General features: G+C 46.3%; 1 protein-coding gene across 10 annotated transcripts; it reads left to right on the top strand.

Moving 5' to 3' along the window:
- The first annotated feature begins 482 nt into the window (after positions 1–482).
- On the top strand, positions 483–19884 carry GSG1 (germ cell associated 1). Of its 10 annotated transcripts, XM_025402412.1 has the most exons (8): positions 483–743; positions 13163–13481; positions 14700–14768; positions 15069–15240; positions 15916–16068; positions 16715–16826; positions 18745–18834; positions 18915–19884. In XM_025402412.1, exons 1-8 carry the CDS (start codon positions 696–698, stop codon positions 18933–18935), a joined length of 984 nt encoding a protein of 327 aa, XP_025258197.1. In that variant the 5' UTR covers positions 483–695; the 3' UTR covers positions 18936–19884. The 10 variants fall into 10 exon arrangements, with proteins under 10 accessions (XP_025258197.1, XP_025258193.1, XP_025258198.1 ...); XM_025402408.1 differs by having other exon boundaries at positions 15069–15116; positions 18745–19884; XM_025402413.1 differs by having other exon boundaries at positions 18745–19884.
- The last annotated feature ends 362 nt before the right edge of the window (positions 19885–20246 follow it).

Here is a 20246-nt window from a genome sequence, read left to right as displayed (position 1 = left end):
ATTTTATGTAATCTGAATTCATTAAATTTTAATTTTAAAATGAAAGCAGTATAAAATATTTTTCATTAAACCCAACTTTATTGTTTGGGGAGGCCTACATTTTAAACATAGTATTGTATAGCATATGATTGCTGTATTGCCATATGTATGTCCAATTTACTTTTTTAAAATGTGGCTACTAGAAAATTTTAAGTGACGTATGCTGCCCACATTGCATTTGGCTTTGACAGCACTGGTCTAGAGTCTCACAACTCAGTGTGGTCTGGCTGGACTCGCATGAGAGCCATCCCAGACCTTCAGGACCTCCACTTGACTAGGCTCCCCAGGTGAATCTTACGCACAATAAGAGCAGCAGTGATCTGGATGACCTCAGAAGACATCCAGTCACTGGCAGGTACCCAGCATGACCCCCTAATCCTTCTGGGGCTGGAAAGAGGAGGAGGCTGAGGGAGCAACAAGGAGACCCCTGCCTGCCATTGTGACATCACAGAGTAAACCCCCTGGGTCACCTAGCCCCGCCCTGGCTGGTGTCCTGCCCTCAGGACATCCTCTCCAATCCACCACACACCACCTTACCCCTCTGCTGGCAAGAGGGGAGCTGATTCATCGTCACGCTAAACACTCATTCTACCCAACCGATTGAGACAGAACAGAAGATAAACTGAAACTTCTCTGCCTTCGCACTGCAAGAGTGAATGAGCGATTCCTCTCAACTGACTCAAAATGTTTGCCTCACCCAGGAGGTAGGTACATGGATTTTGAAATCTCATGAACATCTCGTACACATACTTACTTACTGCTGGATTTGTAACACAGGTTACACTAACTCATCAATTTTATGTATTTCACATGGTCACAGTAAGGAGCTTGGAAATGCACTATAGGGTTCTACAAAATGGAATGAAAATGTGTTACTCAGCCCAGTTTTCATAGATAAAACTGGTATGTCCATACCTTAGCCTATTACCTTTTCATCTTCCTTCATTAAAACTTCCATTTCTTCTTCCCTTGCCTCATCGTCTTCCTTCTCCTCTCTGTTCCTAGGGCCCCCTATGCCTCTCCTTTTTTCCTTTCATCTGTATTATTCTTGTTGCCAAAATCTGGAGCCCGGTAAAGGCCCAGTAGTGGTGGCAACAATAGAGCTGTGTGTCACCCCAGTGAGCTGGAAGAGCAGACATCAAGCTCTATGCCAGAGAACAGTGGGGCACCCCCAAAGTCCTGCTGGAAACCAGCTCTGATCTGGAACTGGGAAGGACAACACACGGTCGAGCTCTTTCTGGTCTCAGAGAATCCAGGAGAGTCTTCAGGGATCCTTCTAGACCCGGGCAGACTCTCACACTCTGCAGAGAAGTTGCGGCTTGTTTAGGATTTGACCTACATTCAGAAATGACCAGCCTCCCAATTTTCAGCTCCAAGGATTACTTAAAAAAACAAATGGTGTTCATTCGCAAATATCTTGCCTTTCTCATGAGAGAAAAATGAAGCTTGTGATTAGCCAGCAAACTAGCACATACACAAACTCACACACACGTACACACACACACTCCAACGGAGGGAGCAATGTGGTGTGTTGTTGACCAGCTGGAAGTTAGGATCTCAAAGGAAAGAACAGGATAACTTAAGAGGTGCTTCTGGGACTGCAGAGCTGAGCTGGTGGTTCTGAAGAGCCATCGAGGTGTGGGCTCAGGCAGTTTCCCTCATTCAGAAGCAGCCCAAAGTGAACAGATGATAAAGAAGTGGATGTGAACATGATAGAAAAAGCCAGTCACGGCTTAGAATAAATTTTATTATTGTTCTTTATCAGTGGTTTTCTAGGAGAGACACAGAGGGAATATGGGAGCGTCTGGTTGCTAATATATACCTGAGAGGTATAAAGTACACTTACTCCATTGCCTCATTCTGCAGGAGGTCCCATAATCTGGCCTGCAATCTGTACATTTTGTTAAAGGTGACTGTGCCTTGGCTTTTACTGAGTGGCAGCCTGGTGATGAGTCAGGCGAACAGTCCTCAAAGATTGCCAATGTTGACTCTACCATTTACTAGCTTTGTGGCCTTGAGCAAGTCAAACCCTCTGAATCGGAACCCTCATTTGTAGAGTGGGGATGCCACGTCTCTTTCACGCTGGTTGTGAGGATTAAGGAAGATGTCTGAAGGGTCTAGCAAGGTGTCTGCTGGTAGCACAGGTGCACTTCCCCTTCGTTGCTGCTTAGAGGCACTCTTCTACCTGTTTCGATTTTCACAGAAGGACAACTCTTTGCCCTCATTTACCCCGGAGGGTAAATTTAACCCTCTGGGAGGTTAAGTAACTTGGCCAAAATCCTCAGTGCAGTCGTGCATAGGGGTCGTAAATAGAACTCGGATCTGCTGAGGGGTCTGGGTGGCGAAGTCCCGCCCCTCGAGTCCTCCCAATGAGGTGCAGACATCCCCTTCCCGTAGAAGGGGAGCCTGGGACCCGTAGCGTTAGGAGGCAGGGGCAGGGAAATGCCTGACTTTGGACTCCCAGCAGCCCGACACATCCCGAGCCCTGGCCCACCCGCCTGGGTGTAAGGAATCCCTCCGACTACCCCGTCTCTCCCGCCCTCCCGCCCAGCCTCGCCAGGCGGCAGAGGGGCCGCGCCGCAGGTGGCCTAGCGCCCTGGCCCAGCTCCGGGACACACATGGCCCCGCCCTCCGCGGCTCGCCGGGTCCCTGGCCTGCCCTGGCCGTCCCTGCTCTCTGGGAGGGCCCCCGGGACACGGTTCTCAGCCGACGCAGGAAGACCCAGAGGAAGAAACAGCCCGGGTCCTCCGCCCCACCCGGTCAGGAAGCCCTGGGTGGTTGGCGGCCGTGGGGCGGGGCCTCGCAAACAATGCCAAAGACGCCCGGCCCGTCGCCGCGGCAACGCGCCCCGTTGCTAGGCGACCGGGCGCCGTAGTAAACGGGAGGGGGCGCGTTACTCATCGCGGTGGGAGGGCGCGCTCGGAAGTGGAGATGGCGCGGCCCAGGCACCCCCGAGAGGCCCCACCCGTTACGCCCCCGCCCCGCCCCGCGGTCCCCAAAAGCCCCCGACCCCAGCCGGCCCGCGGGAGCCGTCACCCGCGCGTGAGCGATTGCCCCACAGGAAGTGCAGATGTGGCTGCCCCTCTGATTCACTCCAGCTGCTTGGGGCCTGGAAGAAAGGCGGCTTCCTCTCCTGGAAATGACTGCGTTAGCAAAAGTCCTCAAACAATTCCATTAAAAGGCGGAAAGGGAAAGACGAGAACGAGGTCCCGAAACGCTTTTCCAGGGTCCTTCCCACTGAATTGAAGTGTTCCCAACACTCGGGATCTACGTTAGGAAGACTAGAGTCATTTGATTGTGTGACCATTTGAGGTGATGTGGCCCCTTAAATGTGGTTACAGCTAAGAATAAATCCTGGAGCTGTGTCCTACAGTGATGTAGTCATTTTGAACAGTAAGCATGGGCATTTTGGTGGCATTACTCTTCCCTTCCGAGTTGGGAAACAAATGTGAAAATGTCCCGTGTGAAGACCTTCTTTGTCTTAATCAGTGAAGGAGCTGAAGGTCAGGCACTGATGTAAACATTGCAGTTAGAGCAGCAAAAACTCAGAAGGTTGGAGATACATCATCCAAAATGGCTCTAATCGGTAGGGGACCACCCAGCTTGGAAAAGGATATAACATTTCCAATCTGTCACTGGTTTTTGAGCAATCTGTTTGTCCCCTGATCTCTGTGCACTAAAGATAATATACTATTTCATGAGATAATCACTGTTTTCTGGGCTTTGCTCATTTAAAAGCAGGAATGTTTCCACAGGTGAGAGGAAATGGATTGGCAGAGAATCTGTTTGATGAAACTCTGGGTGCATCTGCGTAAAAAGGCTTAGGGTGTGCCTGTGGACCCAGGACTTCCTTTGTAGCTTCTCACTGCTCTTACATATGTGAATCCGGAAGCATCCTGTTTCCTTTAGCAACAGAAGGCTGTTTGGACACACTTCTTTATTCACATCTTCACTCAGGATTCCTAATTGTATCCATAAGCCTTTTTGCATTACAAACCTCATTCATTCATTCATAGATGTTAAAACACTGCTAGGCTCTGAGGATCAACAATGAATAAAACATAGCTGCTACTATATCAAGCAACTTACAGTCAAATGAGCATAACAGACAGGAAAGCCATGTGATGAGTTACATGAGAGAGGCACATGCTAGAACATGCAGGAGCAGAGAACAGGGGCAGGCATGGTTATCAGACCAGTGATAGCCGAAACATTTACACCCCACTCCAGCCTTTGTCTACTGAGTAATAGAAAGAAGTTAATGGCTCGTGGGTCCGAAATCTAGCTCCTGGCAGGATAGAGATACTCCTGCCAGGGAGAGAAAACAAACCTTTCCGGGAAGATGCCAGTATGGATGATGTGAAGAAAAAAGAAACAAACAAAACAAACAAAAAAAAACACCGGATCCCTTAGCCCCAGGCCTTGGCATTAGGGAAGTGGTGTGATATATAACCTGCTTTCCGGCTCAGCATTCACGCTTGTCATTTAATCACCCCTAACCTGCAGTGAACTCACAAAACAATAAATTGCATTCCCATTTACAAAGTATGTGTAGGTGCCCCAAGACCACTATTTTCTCTTGATGCACAGCCTAGTAAATGTGGTTTTGTCCAGCACAGGGAACAGGGACTGAGGACCTTAGCAAATATGGGTTATCCCCCACCGTTGGCCTTGTGGTGTCATAAATTATGAGGTGCATATATATTCCTGCGGAGGTCATCTTGGAATGATCACAGTCCAACATGCCAGAGCTAAATACTGTTTTTAGGTGTGGAATCTTCGTGTCTGTGCTGAGTCATGAGCTTCTGAGCCGAACCTAATTATATTTATGTCGCATTGGCTAGCAATTACTTCTTCTGTTCTAAGAGAGGAAAGGGAAGAAAAAAATATTAACATGCCCAAATTACAATGAAAGGAAGTGAGTGGGATGCTGGGCTCTGATGTTTGTGGCCAGGCAGAAAAACTCATGTTTTGTCAAAAAGAGGAAATTAGACGTTGTGGTCCAGGGTCCTTGGGGAGGGGGAGATCAAGACTGGTCACATTCAGCAGCCAGGCAGCCAAGTACGCACACAAAATGCACAGCTTCCTAAGGGGTGGACCCAGGCTTTGTGGAGGCCTAAAATGATATAATTTTGGAGGCCCTCTTTAAGAAAAAGAGTACACAATTACAAGTGTAAATTAGGTAACAAAGTTTTAGAAGAGGTGGAGGGAGTAGGGGACATGGAAGCTGAAGCTTCACTTATTAGCTTCACTCTAAATAAATTCACCCCTGAGCCTCCTCATATAACACACTTACGAGCCTGCCACTCCCATCCCCATTTCCCTGGAGAAGGCGAACTTCAGGCTATTAAGGCACAGGGGGTGCGGTTTATGAGCAGAGGCAATAAAAACCAAAGACATAAGACCGTGCCAAACAGTGACTCAAGCGGGCTATGAGAAGTGTCTGCAAGTATTTGAAGGGTGTAAGCACAGAGAGGGGAAAATAATTGTTCACTGTTCTGGGGTGGAAAGACAATGAAGATACAATTAAGTAAAGAAAAATGTGCACAAAACTCATCAGGAAACATTGGCTAACTGTATTTTCTGATACCGTGGAGTTGTATTTCCCATGGGAAGTATATGAGGCTCTACTGAGTCACTGAAGCTGGAACTGGCCGCACAAAAAAAAAACAGTGCTACAGGAAACAATCCTACAAGACTCCTATAGGGAGTGGCTGGATGCCCCAAAGTTCAGCCTGAGCCCTGAATTCCACAGGGCTGACACATGGCATTCTGTAGATTAGCAGGCAGGGAGGATGCCAAATTTTAAAAAAAGGATCCTATGGGGAGGAGCAGCCACCTCCACCCACATTTTGCCGACTGGTGGGGGAAGCACGTGACGGAAGCAGAAACGATGAGGGGATAGCGCCACCCAGCGTTATGATGAAACTACTAGCTAGGAAACCAACAGCCGATGCAACTGTAAAAAAAAAATAAAGAACACAAAATTCCTGCTTCTCCTCCCAAAGGAGAGTGGATTCTGTCACAATAAATAAAGGGTTGTTTGGGCGATGCAGAAAATATGCTTGAACATGGCACATGTTTATCAAATTTGCTTGTTAACATCCGTCTGAGGAGAGCAGACATTACAGGTGACAAAAGCAGGATCCAAAGCAACTCATTCAGCTAGAACGTGGACTAATTCAAACAGTTAAGTTCACAAGAACCTGCCTTTGATTCCCTAAACGAACTGCACAAATATAGAATGGGAAAAATAAGACCTCATGGCTAGTCTGGAAGAGGGGGAGGAAGGGCCAGGTGGGATACAGAGGGTTTTATTAAATGTAAGCCCAAAATGAGTCCAACAGGTACCATTTTACATGAATTCCCTGGGTATATATTAAGAACTTTCTAAAATTCCCAATCCCTGGGCCTCATCCAGAACTATTATGAAATCTCAGGGTGGATCCAGGAATCGGCATATTTTCCAGACTTCCAAAGGTTGTTCTGATACTCCATCAGAACTGAGAACAACTGCTCTAAAATGAAAGTGAGACCTTTAAGGAAGTTACATTTAAGACAAATGCAGTAGTTATAATGGAATATAGAAAAAGTTGTGAGAAGGCCGGGTGCAGTGGCTCACGCCTGTAATCCCAGCACTTTGGGAGGCCAAGGTGGGAGGACTGGTTGAGCCCAGGATTTCGAGACCAGCCTGGACAATACAGTGAGACCCTGTCTCAGCTAAAATTAAAAATAATAATAATAATAATAAGTGTTGTGAGAGAGGTATAGTGTGACAAGGACCATGAGGAGGAAACTGTATGTCCTAGGGAGAAAAGAAACATTTTCAAAGAGTGGATGACTTTTTAGACTAATTTCGTTGAGAGGCAGGCAGTTCACCAGATAAAAAGAGACTGAAGGCATTCCAGGCAGAAGGAAGAGCATCAGCAAAGGCTTGGAGGATGAAAGTCCATGCAGCGTTTAGGGACTCACAAACAGCGGCAGAATCTGTTTCAACGTTGGTGTTCCAATTAATTTGCACTTTTTTTTTTTTTTTTTTTTTGAAATGGAGTCTCGTTCTGTGGCCCAGGTTGGAGGGCAGTGGCACAATCTCGGCTCACTGCAACCTCTGTCTCTCGGGTTCAAGAGATTCTCCTGCCTCAGCCTCCCAAGTAGTTGGGATTACAGGTGCCTGCCACAATGCCTGGCTATTTTTTTTTTTTTTTTTTTTTTGTATTTTTAAGTACGGACAGGGTCTCACTATGTTGACCAGGCTGGTCTCGAACTCCTCACCTCAAGTGATCCAACTGCCTTGGCCTCCCAAAGTGCTGGGATTGCAGGCATGAACCATCGGGCCCAGCTGTTTGTACAATTTTGAGGAGAAAAAGAACAACTTGTACTTCTGACTGACTGGTGGAAAGAAGATATGCAAACGACCCCTTACTGGTCTGTCAGATTACTTTCTCAACATTTTAGAAACTCTTTTTTGAAATATAAAATATTGTCATTCCTTTGCCTGAAGGTTGGGAGAGGAATGGTAAATAGCCATGGCCTTCCGGATCCTGGAATTCATTTATCTCCAATCCTATCTGCATCCTCACCCCATCCCCAGCCAACACTCTCACTCAGCATTCCATGTGTGGAGGAGATACTTAATAGTACTTATTCTAATGTTCTAACTGGAAGGTGGAGACCACCCATGGAACAGGGAAACTATTTCCTGTTCATGGCTCCGTGAGGCCCTGACATTGCAGAGAACAGAGTTTCTTCAAAGGGCTGGGAAACCCTACTCAAGGGAAGGTAAACTTCTGCAATAATGGTGACCTGCCATATCTTCATGTCTGCCATAAATTCAAGCCCAATCCATTCACTCCAGTTACCTACAGAATGGCAGGCAGTGGAAACTAAACCACCATTTACTTTTTAAAGAAATTTTCCTCTGCAAATTGCAGGTCCTTGCTTCTTTATGCTTAATCCCAGATCCCCATTGGCAAGCTCTCTGGTGTAATCTCCCAGAACAGCTGGGCCCTGATTGCCTTGTCAATTATTAAATGCCCATGTTCCCTGTAAGGCAGCATTTAATCATGAGGCACTCCAAAGAATATGAGATAGAAAGGGAGGGGTAGGAGGAGAGGAAGGAGGGTAGGAAGACAGTTTGTATTCTTGCAACGTTAAACCAAAGGGACTTGGAGTGCAGATGGCATCCTTCGGTTCTTCCAGACAAGCTGCAAGACGCTGACCATGGCCAAGGTAACCGGCTTCCCCTCATATTGCTCAAGGGATGCGGTCTACAGCTATTTTGTACCTGGCTCTTTTTATGCACCTGCCTCATCGATCTGTTGTCCTTTCTAGCCTATGCTAATTCTGGGTTACTCTGTGGATATATGTTGATGGAAGGGTTACTGATTATACATTGGCGCCTACGCACTTCCTAATGATCTAAGGGCCCAAGTGTTAGAGAAACCGCTCTGTCCCTCTTCCAGAGAGTAAAGAGTCACCTTGGCATAGGATCTGTTGCATACGCTAAGACAGAGTGTTGTTCTTATGGTCATTACTTCTTCAGAATCACTTTATGGAAACCATTGCAAAATTAGATCTGTTCTTCCAATTCAAGAGGTAATTGGATCCTAGCAGGGAAAGGCATGTTTGGGGAAAGGAGTAAAGTATGTGACAAAGGGCATGGTACTATAGGTGTTGAAGATAATTCTTGAAAATTCTCGAGTGAAATTATCATTTGATATCAAGAAGATGATTTTTGAATGAGGTTCCTTGTGTCTCTGCCTGGTGGACACTCCTTCTGGAAGGAACCTCTTTGAGCTTCAGTCCAAGCTCTTTTTTATTCTTTGTTTCTCAAATTGCCTCTTCCTTAAATTGGTTGTCACCTTGTTGCCACAAAGTGGGTGTATCTTAGCACGGGGTTCATTATTCTTTCTTATTTCTGAATAACCCCGAGAATAACTTGCAAATATATATAACTTGAAGTGGATTGAATGTGGAGTAAAAATCTTGCAAGTGTAACTGGAAATGGATTGAGTGTGGAGTTAAAATCTGACATGATAATTGACAAATTTCCAAACCAGACTGAAAATGATTGTTGAAAAATGAATGCTGAGGTCACAAAAGTTAGAATTGCCTAAGTCTTTAGGTCAGCCTTTACACTAAATAGTTAGTGAAGATGTTTTACCTGGAAATCCATTTCTTATTCAAGCAATGTAAGAATTATTAGAAAAGGATGACTCACAGTAAGAGAATGATGACTAAAACCAATAGGATTTTCGTAACTAAAACCAAGATGAAAACATTTTAGGAAAGGGGAACTGGGCAACATAGGACTTCAGTGTCTGGCAATAGAAAATCTTCCCTCCTCCCAGATGCTGCAGATAATTTGTCCTTAGTCAAGGTCACCCAGAGTCTTGCAAGAACTGACAATTCTTGGCAGAGTTCATTTGTTGAGTGTTTTTAAAAGTAAAATCATATTAGCAGATTGCTTTTCAGAAGTTGTCTTGATCATGTTTTGTATATTGGTTTTACATACATATGATCTTCGTGTATTTCTTATTGCCATAAATAATAAGCACTTTGTGATATGCACTGTCTTAGTCCCTGGAAATTCTGAAGAACAAATTGTTTCATTTCTAAGGTAAAGTTCTCTGTTAATGTAGAAACATTAAGTTGGGCGTGATAAGGGAGGGAAATTTATGGGCCTGTCCATTTAACTATGGTTTTATTTATGGCTCTTAAGCTAAGCAGATTTAAGTCTGATTAATTCTGATATGAAGGATCCCCTGGAAAGCTCAAGAAGGTTTACTTTAAGAAGCGTCTGTCAGCAACTAAGCATGGGCTTCTTTTCTGTTCAGTGTGCATTAATATAACTGTATAAACTGCTCTAACACAAAGTGAGAGACTTGCCAAATTACTTCTCTAAGTCAAATTAAATCTGGCTCCAAGCCACCACTCAACAAAGTTGGCAGTCTAATACTGGTCATATTTTAGCTTGCCCTCCTATTCTCTTAGGCTGAAAATGACAGAGAGAGTAGGGGCTCCAGCCAGAGCCATCCCGGGGGCTTCAGTTCTTTCGGCAGCCTCCTCTATGTCCCCACTGTGAGGCAGGCACTTCTGCACCAGGCTGGAAGACACCGCCCTCCAGGTTCCTCTCCACCGACCAAGGGCTTGGCTGCCGACACCCTACCCATGGCTCTGTGGACACCAAACCTGCTGTCCAGCCTACACAGGCACCACAATTTCAAATGCGAGCATTTGAAATTCTGTTGTCTCTGTGGCAGTGGATGGAAGCTGGGCCCGACTGCTACCTCTCCCAGAACCAGAAGCCCCATCTCCTCTCCAAAGGTTTCAATAGCCCCACATCCCAGTAGGTTCACTGCCCTCTTTTATCCTCCAGGCCCCAAAGCATCCATCTGCTTCCCCCGGAGGTTTCCAGTTTAATATTCATTGCCATACTCCTTTCAGAGGAATCTATAATGCAGGGAAGAGGACACCAAGAGCTCACTACATTGTTACAATAGCAAACGCTTCAACAAGTCAGTGCTACTACCTGTCAGTGAAGACAAAGCCAAAAACGATTACCACGAAGAGCATTTGGAATGCTCCCAATTCTTTTTTCTAAACTTTTATATAAACTTGAGACTTTATATAAAAGTTTTCCAGAAGTTGTCAATTGCCTTGTCAATTATTAATTATATAATTATATATTTATATATGTGTATATATATTATTATTTTATATAAAGTTAAAAGTTTATATAAACTGTTATGTAAAAGTTTATATAACCGGCCAGGCGCAGTGGCTCACACCTGTAATCCCAGCACTTTGGGAGGCCAAAGCGGGCAGATCACCTGAGATCAGGAGATCAAGACCAGCCTGGCCAACATGGTGAAACCCCATCTCTACTAAAAAAAAACTACAAAAAAAATTAGTTGGCGCTTGTAATCCCAGCTACTCGGCAGGCTGAAGCAGGAGAATCTCTTGAACCCAGGAGGTGGAGGTTGTGGTGAGCCGAGATTGTGCCATTGCACCCCAGCCTGGGCAACAAGAGTGAAACTCTGTCTCAAAAAAAAAAAAAAAAAAAAGGTTTATATAACCTCTGACTGAGGTCATTGCTATCTGATGCTTATTCAGAACATCCTCAATTTACTCAGTCGTTTAGTATTGGGTGTCTAATGTGTAAAATACTGTGCTAGTTGCTGTGGGAAAGATAAAAATCACAAAGACACATTTGCTACCTAATGGCAGCTTGAAATCTTGAAAGCTTGAAGACATGACCAAAAATAAATATGAAAAGAATACCATTAAGAAGGCACATACCACAGTCCTTGAAGCCCTTCCAAGCCTCACTTCCCATGGAAGGTACTGTTTAGGGGATGTCCCTGAAGCAGTTGGGGCTTGGAGTGAGCCTCAGAGGGGCAGGACTTCAGTAGACAGGGCCTGGCCAGCAGTGGTATTAATATTTGCAGCAATCCACCTTCTCTCTCTCTTGCTCAATCCACTGGTCCAAGAACTCCAGGTAGTGGCTGCTGGCAGATCCATCACTGCTACTCAGAATGATCCCCCTGCTGTTTGTTGGTGGGGTCATTATGGCACTTACCATAAAGGTACACACACACACACACACACACACACACACACACACACACACACACACACCCTCCCTAGGATTTGCCAGCTAGAGGCTCTGTTGATTCTACTCTCACCATTTGAAGCAGAAATGGAAGATTTTAACATGTTCACATCCAATTCATTCTGACTTCTGCATTCGTCATTCTAATTTGTCCTATCTGGTAGATCACCTTTATCCTACTTCTATGCAGTATCGCTGCATATCATGCCCAGAAACCAGCCCCTGTCATTCAATCTATGCAAATCACCGCTTTTCTGCGGTTGGACCTGTGTAAGGTTCAACTTGAAGCAGCATCATCCCTGCATTGTGTAGATGCCAGGAGAAAACTTTCCCTTTGCCCTCCGAAGGTTCACTGAAAATCACTGACAAGAGGCAGATTAATAGGAGAAAAAACATACAAGTTTATTTGATCATAGTTTCACATGACAAGGGAACCTTCAGAATGAAGACCCAAAGATGCAGGGAAAATTGTCTGTTTTTATGCTGAGTTTCAAAAAAGTATGGACAGTCACGTAGAAATATGATTGGACATCAAGGGCATGATCTACTGTTTTTTTGTTTATTGATTGTTCTTTATTTTTTAGAGACAGATAGTCCAGACTGGGGTGCAGTGGCACAGACTGCACTCTGTAAAACAGACTTTGGAGACAGTCTGTTGCCCAGACTGGAGTGCAGTGGCATGATCATGGCTCACTGCAGCCTCGACCTCCTGGGCTCAGGTGATCCTCCCACCTCAGCCTCAAAAGTAAGCTGGGACTACAGGCACGCACCATCATGCCCGGCTAATTTTTCATAGTGACAGGGTCTCACTATGTTACCCAGGCTGGTCATGAATTCCTGAACTCAAGCAACCCTCCCACCTCTGGGAGGGATTACGGTGCTAGGATTACAGGCGTGAGCCACTGCATCTGGCCTGATCTAATAACGTTAATAGACCGCGTGGGGAAACCCAGCAAGCCCTGCTTCTCGTTGGCCTCTGTGAGCATTTCTTCCTTCCGGGTGCGGGGCCTGACCCTCTCTGGAATGGGGGTCTTACGACCTACAGTCACACAAGCTAGGTCAGAAAACTTCTTCAGGGTCCGTTTGTACACGGAAAGGCAGAGGGAAAGTTAGAGTACTATTTTTAGGTTTTATGGCTGGCTCTGGGGAAAGGGGCTCCGGTTTCTATGACCCACCTTGAGGAAGAGGGATCCTAGTTTCTGTGGCTAGCCTCGGGCAAGAGTGGGACTGAGACAGGAGGACAGGAGAAGGTCAGAGACAGCTGCTCTGAGGCCCCCGTGCGGGCATATGGTTTTCTGAGACCCTCCAGGTGCTGGCTGCAGACCACTCCTGAAGCCGGGCTTCCATGCGGCCCCTGGAGAAAACTGGCAGAGGAGGGTTGTGCCTATCCGCCTTGGAGGGGTATGGCTTGAGCAGAGGGAGCACAGGGAAAGGCGGCCAAATCTCCAAGACGACTCTGAGTCAAGCTCCCTTGCTCCCTTCCCTTCCACTTGTGCTTGTCTATTACAGATGGAGCTCGCGAAGGCCTTCTCTGGCCAGCGGACACTCCTATCTGCCGTCCTCAGCATGCTATCACTCAGCTTCTCCACAATATCCCTGCTCAGCAACTACTGGTTTGTGGGCACACAGAAGGTGCCCAAGCCCCTGTGCGAGAAAGGTCTGGCAGCCAAGTGCTTTGACATGCCAGTGTCCCTGGATGGAGATACCACCAACACATCCACCCAGGAGGTGGTACAATACAACTGGGAGACTGGGGATGACCGGTTCTCCTTCCGGAGCTTCCGGAGTGGCATATGGCTATCCTGTGAGGAAACTGTGGAAGAACCAGGTAGCCTAAATTCTGGGATATAAGAGCAACGGGGTCAGGGTGGGCAAGAGATCTAATGCAGGCATGGAAACCAGGTAGGCCCGCTTAGGGCTTGGGTTGCCCTGGGAAGTGCAGCCCACACCCCAGTGGGCCTCACCTCCTTCTCCCAGCACAGAACCTTCCACCTCTGTGTAGTGTCCTTCTCTATGGCAGCCCCTTTTAATAAGGTTGGCTTTTCACTTCCTCCCTCTGTAGTAGACTTGTGGGTTCAAAATAGCATGTTAAAAATAGAATTAACCTTAAAAGTTTCATTTAGACCATTCACATTATGAGAATTTCCAGTCTAGAGACCTAGAATTGCTGTTTAGAAACAAAACGGAGAGGAATATTGTAGGAAGGCCCTAGCTCTGCTCAACTGTGACCTCATACAAATAACTTTGTTTCCTTCTCTTTTTTTTGAGACGGAGTTTCACTCTTGTTGCCCAGGTTGGAGTGCAATGGCACCATCTCGGCTCACTGCAACCTCCGCCTCCCAGGTTCAAGCAATTTTCCTGCCTCAGCCTCCCAAGTAGCTGGGATTACAGGCATGTGACACCATGCCCGGCTAATTTTGTATTATTAGTAGAGATGGGGTTTCTCCATGTTGGTCAGCTGGGCTCCAACTCCCGACCTCAGGTGATCCGCCCACCTCGGCCTCCCAAAGTGCTTAAGATTACAGGCGTGAGCCATCACGCCCAGCCTATAACTTCGCTTCTATAGGCTTTGATTTGCTCATTTGTGAGATGAAAGCATCACAGTAGATAATCTTTACAGCCTTTTCCTGGCCCCAAAGTGTTTTATCATTCTAAGTATTACTGCTACCATTTAAAAGTGGGGGAACTGAAGCCAGCCAGCTAGGGTAACTAGATCACGTAAGGGAGCCCTCAAGGAACTGAAGGCAGATCTGCCAGATCTCCTGCCCCTCGGTGCACACTAGCAAAGCAGGCAGGTGCTGGTCGATGTGTGTTCCTCAGGTTTGGAGGAACGAGTTGAAGGCACCTCCTCTTCCCTGCCCAGAACACTGAGAGGTGACTCTGTGTCCTGGGAAGAAAGCACCTGGTAGTGAAGTTTTTCTAATGCCCAGAATCATGAACAATTTGATATCTGCTACTTCTCCCTATTTGAGCTAAAAGGGAGATGGAAGAGGAATTTTTTTTAAAAAAATGTATTTACATTTATATTTATTATTGTGCCACTTAGCACTGCTCCATCCCCAGTCCTGGAAACAATTTAGAGCCCTTCGGTCCAGTGGTACAGCGGCAGCAAAAGGTATTAGTTAACACTAAGATCGTTAACTCTTCAGGACATGGGAAATGGGAATATTAAGCTATGTAGGTGCTCTCAGGGAAACAGCTTCTGCATTATCAGAGATTGAAGAGAGAGAAATTCACCTGGGCTGACTCTTGGCTGTGCCATTCATTCACCCAGGTATTCTTTCCTGCTTTCCTGCTCTATGTGGGGCAGGTGCTGTCAGAGCAGAGGGAGCAGCGCCAGGTATGGGGTGGGGAAGGTTTTCATTCCAGCCATCCCAGGGAGCAGTTCCATGACGTTGCACCTTGTATGTTTCAGGGGAGAGGTGCCGAAGTTTCATTGAACTCACACCACCAACCGAGAGAGGTGAGAAAGGACTACTGGAATTTGCCACGTTGCAAGGCCCATGTCACCCCACTCTCCAATTTGGAGGGAAGCGGTTGATGGAGAAGGCTTCCCTCCCCTCCCCTCCCTTGGGGCTTTGTGGCAAGTATGTGTCTGATAAGGAATTCACAGTAGTTACCATTGACTTGAGCCTCTCCGGATCTAAACTGCACTGTGATCTCCCACTTTTCTCTTCTGAGCCCCACAGGGTGACACAAATTCCTCCTTGAACTGACTTTCATTCATATGCAGGAACGCAAAAAAAGGAACAGCGGGGATAAATAAGATTCACAAATAGAAAACCACCAACAGCGCTAACCTACTCTTGTTGCCAAGTAACCGTGTAGGAAGGCTTAGGTTTTTCCTCCTTCTCCTCCACTATTATTATATTATTATTTGGTCAAATGAAAGGAGTGAAGAAAGGAGGCAGGGAGGGAACCGTCCCAAAATTAAATGAGGAAAAAGAGGACAAAAATGATAACTAGAGCAACATTATTTCCCTGCAGAATTTATGAAAATTCGATGATTTCTTCTCAAATCTCCCCAACAGTATTGACAGTCGGTCAAACTTACTTGGGTATATATTGGTTATAGAGTAGGAGCTGTGAGCGACGTCAAAGAACCAGAATGAAGTAGTGGTCCTCCCTGGTTTCAGCTGTGCCTCATTCTCCCCTTCTCGGATGCTGCTAGGGTCTTAACTCCTAATAGGCATCCTATGCTCACCGTTTGTTCAGTTTTTTAACTGAGGGTGAGCGCTCCCTCTTCCTCTGGTTTCTGGCAGAAATCCTATGGTTATCCCTGGGAACGCAGATCACCTACATCGGACTTCAATTCATCAGCTTCCTCCTGCTACTAACGGACTTGCTACTTACTGCGAACCCTGCCTGTGGGCTCAAACTGAGCGCCTTTGCTGCTGTTTCCTCTGTGCTGTCAGGTGAGTTGCTCCTGGAGTGGGAGGGGGTGATTGGCCCTGGCCACCTTTGAAGCCCTAGCTGGAGGACTTGAGTCTTTGCCCTGAAGGGGAGAAGGAGCCCAAAGACAGTATAAAGAATGGAGGTAGGCATCTTTAATTTTAAATTGAAGTAACATGTAAAATTGTATATTGGATCACCATGTACTTTACAAAATGATTTACCTCTAGGTTCCTTTATTTGCAAGCTTTCTCAATATGTAAAATCTATTGTTTGGGTTACTTTTCAGCTGTGACATACACACAGCTTTTCAAGACCAGTCTCCATTGGATAAAGTGAGAGATGCACATATGAAATGAAGAATTAAGCCAACATTGGGGTGTGGGTGGGAAGGAGTAGGGGTGGGGTGCAGTGGCCTTGGGTGCAGCATTGACTCAGACTTTTTCCATAGCTCTCAGCCTGCAGTCTGGGATCACCTACTGCAAAGATGTGCATTTAAGGAGAAGCCCCCCTTGTGGATTACTCTTCAGGAAATGTGGTGGCATAGGGTAATGGGCTACTCCAACAGAGGCTGCGCCTGACTGCGAGAAGGGTGATCCAAAATCATACTCCTGGCAGATGGCATGAAAGCCTTTCTCTAAGGGCTCTGCCTTCCTGTTTCCTCCGTAGGTCTCTTGGGGATGGTGGCCCACATGATGTATTCACAAGTCTTCCAGGCGACTGCCAACTTGGGTCCGGAAGACTGGAGACCCCATGTTTGGAATTATGGCTGGGCCTTCTAGTAAGTGCTGTCATCTCCTGAACCTTTGTAGCCCCAGCCAACCTTCATGAGATTTTCTACCCCCAGCTAGATGCTTATTCGGTGAAGCCCTGCCTTCTCTTCATCCCTCATCCCAGGAGCCTGTCAACCACACACAGGGCTGCATCATCAGGACACATCCATTCTTCCCTGCCTTGAGTGGGTACAGGGAGGATTCCTTGAGGGTGTCTTGGGAGGATGTTATTTTGTCCAGTTTTCCTGCTCATCAGCTGTGGCAGTTGCCTCTTCACCTGGCATATATGTCACCCTGGGGAAACAAGACTGATTTTGTAGGCCTTATGGAAATGGGCTGTATTTTTTCTTAATGATTCAAGGTATTAGAGAACAGAGAAATCGAGAAATCACTTTGAAATTTGGATTGAATTGCATTCTCTGTAAATAGCTTACTCCTCTCCTCTTCACTTCCTTCTATATCCATTCTTATTCTATTGAACCGCGTTGGAAATAACACTTCACTACCACAGTCGTTCTCTAACCCTTAAAGAACTAAGGGGTCAGTCATTTTAGATTTCTCTTAAAAAGACAGTGACAGCAAACATCACGAGGCAACACATTCAAGTTAAATATTACCTTTGAGAGCTCTTACTTTCTCCCTTAAGGAGCACTCTTTATTCACAGCAAGTTGTCAACTTGTACTGATATTTACTAAGTGCTAAGTACTTTGAGAGCACTGAAAAAGACACAGTGATGGGCTCAAGTTTCCACTCAGAGAAGGAAGCCTGCACGTCTGTTGTGAGGCCCTATCCCGTTTCCCGTGGCACAATCTGTGCTAATAATTTGGGAGTCTGAGTCTACTCCACCAGCCAGGGCATCGGCTCAATGCAGTTCCCAGATCCAGCATTTCTCACCTTTTGTCTGTCTTCAGGCCATTCTTGGCATTACGGCTGTGGAGCTCAGGCTAGGCAACGCCTATCAATCAACTCCCAGAAGCATCCCAGACTGAACCTACTGCGTTTGTCAGAGGCAACAGATATGAACACACAGTGCCTGCATGTGACCTGGCTTTAACTATCACTTGGCCTCATGAAATCCCTCCCTAACCTCACAAACCTTCCTGTTTCTTGAGCTTCCCAGAACCACAGGGAGATTTAGGGATTTGATTTTCCAAGTTTTCAGGAATGTGTTTAATATAGTTCCCTAGTGTCTTCTTTTCCTTTCTTGAATCCATCCAGATTCCCTTAATCTCCAGCTCCTCTCCCATCCATTATGAACTCCTGTAAGCCAAAACCACACTGTTTTCATACGAAGCAAATTCCACTAGTACAACCTGTAATACCTCCTGATTTGTAGTAAATGTTTTCCTGAATGACTTTCAGAGGCTCAACTTTGTGGACCCTAACACTGCTAAGTTCAAAACAAAGGAAGATGGAAGAGGGATGATTCCTCCCAGCATCTGAGTGGGGGGACATCTTTGGCAGAGTGTGTGTGTGTGTGTGTGTGTGTGTGTGTGTGTGTTGGGGTGGGAGAGGGAGGGTATGCAGTGGGTTATGTCCACTGCACACAGCTCAGCTTCAGGCCTGGGGAATCTTGGAGATTTTACAAGGGTCAATGCAGCTTGGGAAACAGGAGTCCAAATACACACAGACACACACACACAAAATAGGCACACCAGATAGAAAAGGGCATGGCACCGACAACTCAACAATTCAGTGAAAACAAATCCATTAAGCTCCTAGTCTGATACTAGGACTACATGAGTCATTCTCTTTTTAGAAATCGGTAAGTTCTCTTCCCACAGTTCTTTACCTGAAACATGGTGGAAAGTCCCTAAATCCCTACAAGGCATTAAGCTAGTCCACTAGTAGGAAGAGGTCATGGCATTTTTCTCTCAAGAAAGTCCTATTCTTATTGTCCAATCTTTTTGTGCGTTTGTCCCTAGCATGGCCTGGCTCTCCTTCACCTGCTGCATGGCGTCAGCTGTCACCACCTTCAACACGTACACCAGGATGGTGCTGGAGTTCAAGTGCAAGCATAGTAAGAGCTTCAAGGAACCCCCGAACTGCCGACCACATCACCACCGGTGTTTCCCTCGGCAGCTGTCAAGTGCAGCCCCCACCGCGGGTCCTTTGACCGGCTACCACCAGTATCATAATCAGCCCATCCACTCTGTCTCTGAGGGAGTCGACTTCTACTCTGAGCTGCGGAACAAGGGATTTCAACGAGAGGCCAGCCAGGAGCTGAAAGAAGCAGTTAGGTCATCTGTAGAGGAAGAGCAGTGTTAGGAGTTAAGCGGGTTTGGGGAGTAGGCTTGAGCCCCACCTTACACGCCTGCGGATTATCAACATGTGCTTAAGCCAACGTCCGTCTCTTGAGCATGGTTTTTAGAGGCTATGAATAAGGCTATGAATAAGGGTTATCTTTAAGTCCTAAGGGATTCCTAGGTGCCATGGCTCTCTTTTCCTCTACAGCTCCATCTCATTTCACCCACCCCACATCTCACACATCCAGAATTCCCTTTTTTACTGATAGCTTCTGTGCCAGGTTCTGGGCCAAACCATGGAGATAAAAAGAGGAGTAAAATACACTTCCTGACTGACCTTAAGGGTCTGATAAATCTAGTTATCAGTCTGGAAATTGGAGAAATGGAGGTGAGCAAATTAACGGTAGTGTGACTGTGGCTCAACTTTCCATGGTACACGTGAATTGTTCTGGAAGTCACAGATGGGAAGACAGAAGCACCCCTGAGTGCTTTGCCATGTAGCACAGAGGTCCTCCACACTGCCTGAGACAGTGTCCTGCATCCACACAGTAGGTACCCAGTAAAAGTGTTATGAAACATTGTCCCAGGAGCCCTTAGGAGAGTGGTTTAACATGAGAAGGCGCCAACAGCACACAGGGGCAGGGTCACTTCTAGAAATAGCCCACCAAGGCTATTCAGATGGGACTGTGGTTCCCTTCTAGACAGTCATACCAGGGACTTGCCAGTGAACAAGGGGGCACAGGCTCCTCTCTGGATCCCACCTTTTCATCCCTTCTGAGAAATATACTCTATTATTTCCTCCATAAAGAATGCCACCCATCCGATTCCTCAAGGATCTAGAACTAGGAATACCATTTGACCCAGTCATCCCATTACTCGGGATATACCCAAAGGATTATAAATCATGCTGCTATAAAGACACATGCACATGTATGTTTACTGCAGCACTATTCACGATAGCAAAGACTTGGAACCAACCCAAATGTCCATCAGTGACAGACTGGATTAAGAAAATGTGGCACATATACACCATGGAATACTATGCAGCCATAAAAAAGGATGAGTTCTTGTCCTTTGTAGGGACATGGATGAAGCTGGAAACCATCATTCTCAGCAAACTATCACAAGAACAGAAAAACAAACACCGCATGTTCTCACTCATAGGTGGGAACTGAACAATG

This window comes from Theropithecus gelada, chromosome 11, assembly GCF_003255815.1.
Source record: "Theropithecus gelada isolate Dixy chromosome 11, Tgel_1.0, whole genome shotgun sequence".
Taxonomy (NCBI): Eukaryota; Metazoa; Chordata; class Mammalia; order Primates; family Cercopithecidae; genus Theropithecus; species Theropithecus gelada.
The sequence above is the reverse complement of the archived record's forward strand: the minus strand, read 5'-3'. Positions and strand labels throughout refer to the sequence as shown.

What these genes read in the sequence shown, in the direction of transcription:
- GSG1 (XM_025402408.1), top strand. Translation starts at nt 696, where the DNA reads ATGAGCGATTCCTCTCAACTGACTCAAAATGTTTGCCTCACCCAGGAG. An exon ending in ATGTTTGCCTCACCCAGGAG is followed by an intron (nt 744 to 13,162) that starts GTAGGTACATGG and finishes TGTCTATTACAG; the next exon opens with ATGGAGCTCGCGAAGGCCTT. An exon ending in TGTTTCCTCTGTGCTGTCAG is followed by an intron (nt 16,069 to 16,714) that starts GTGAGTTGCTCC and finishes TTTCCTCCGTAG; the next exon opens with GTCTCTTGGGGATGGTGGCC.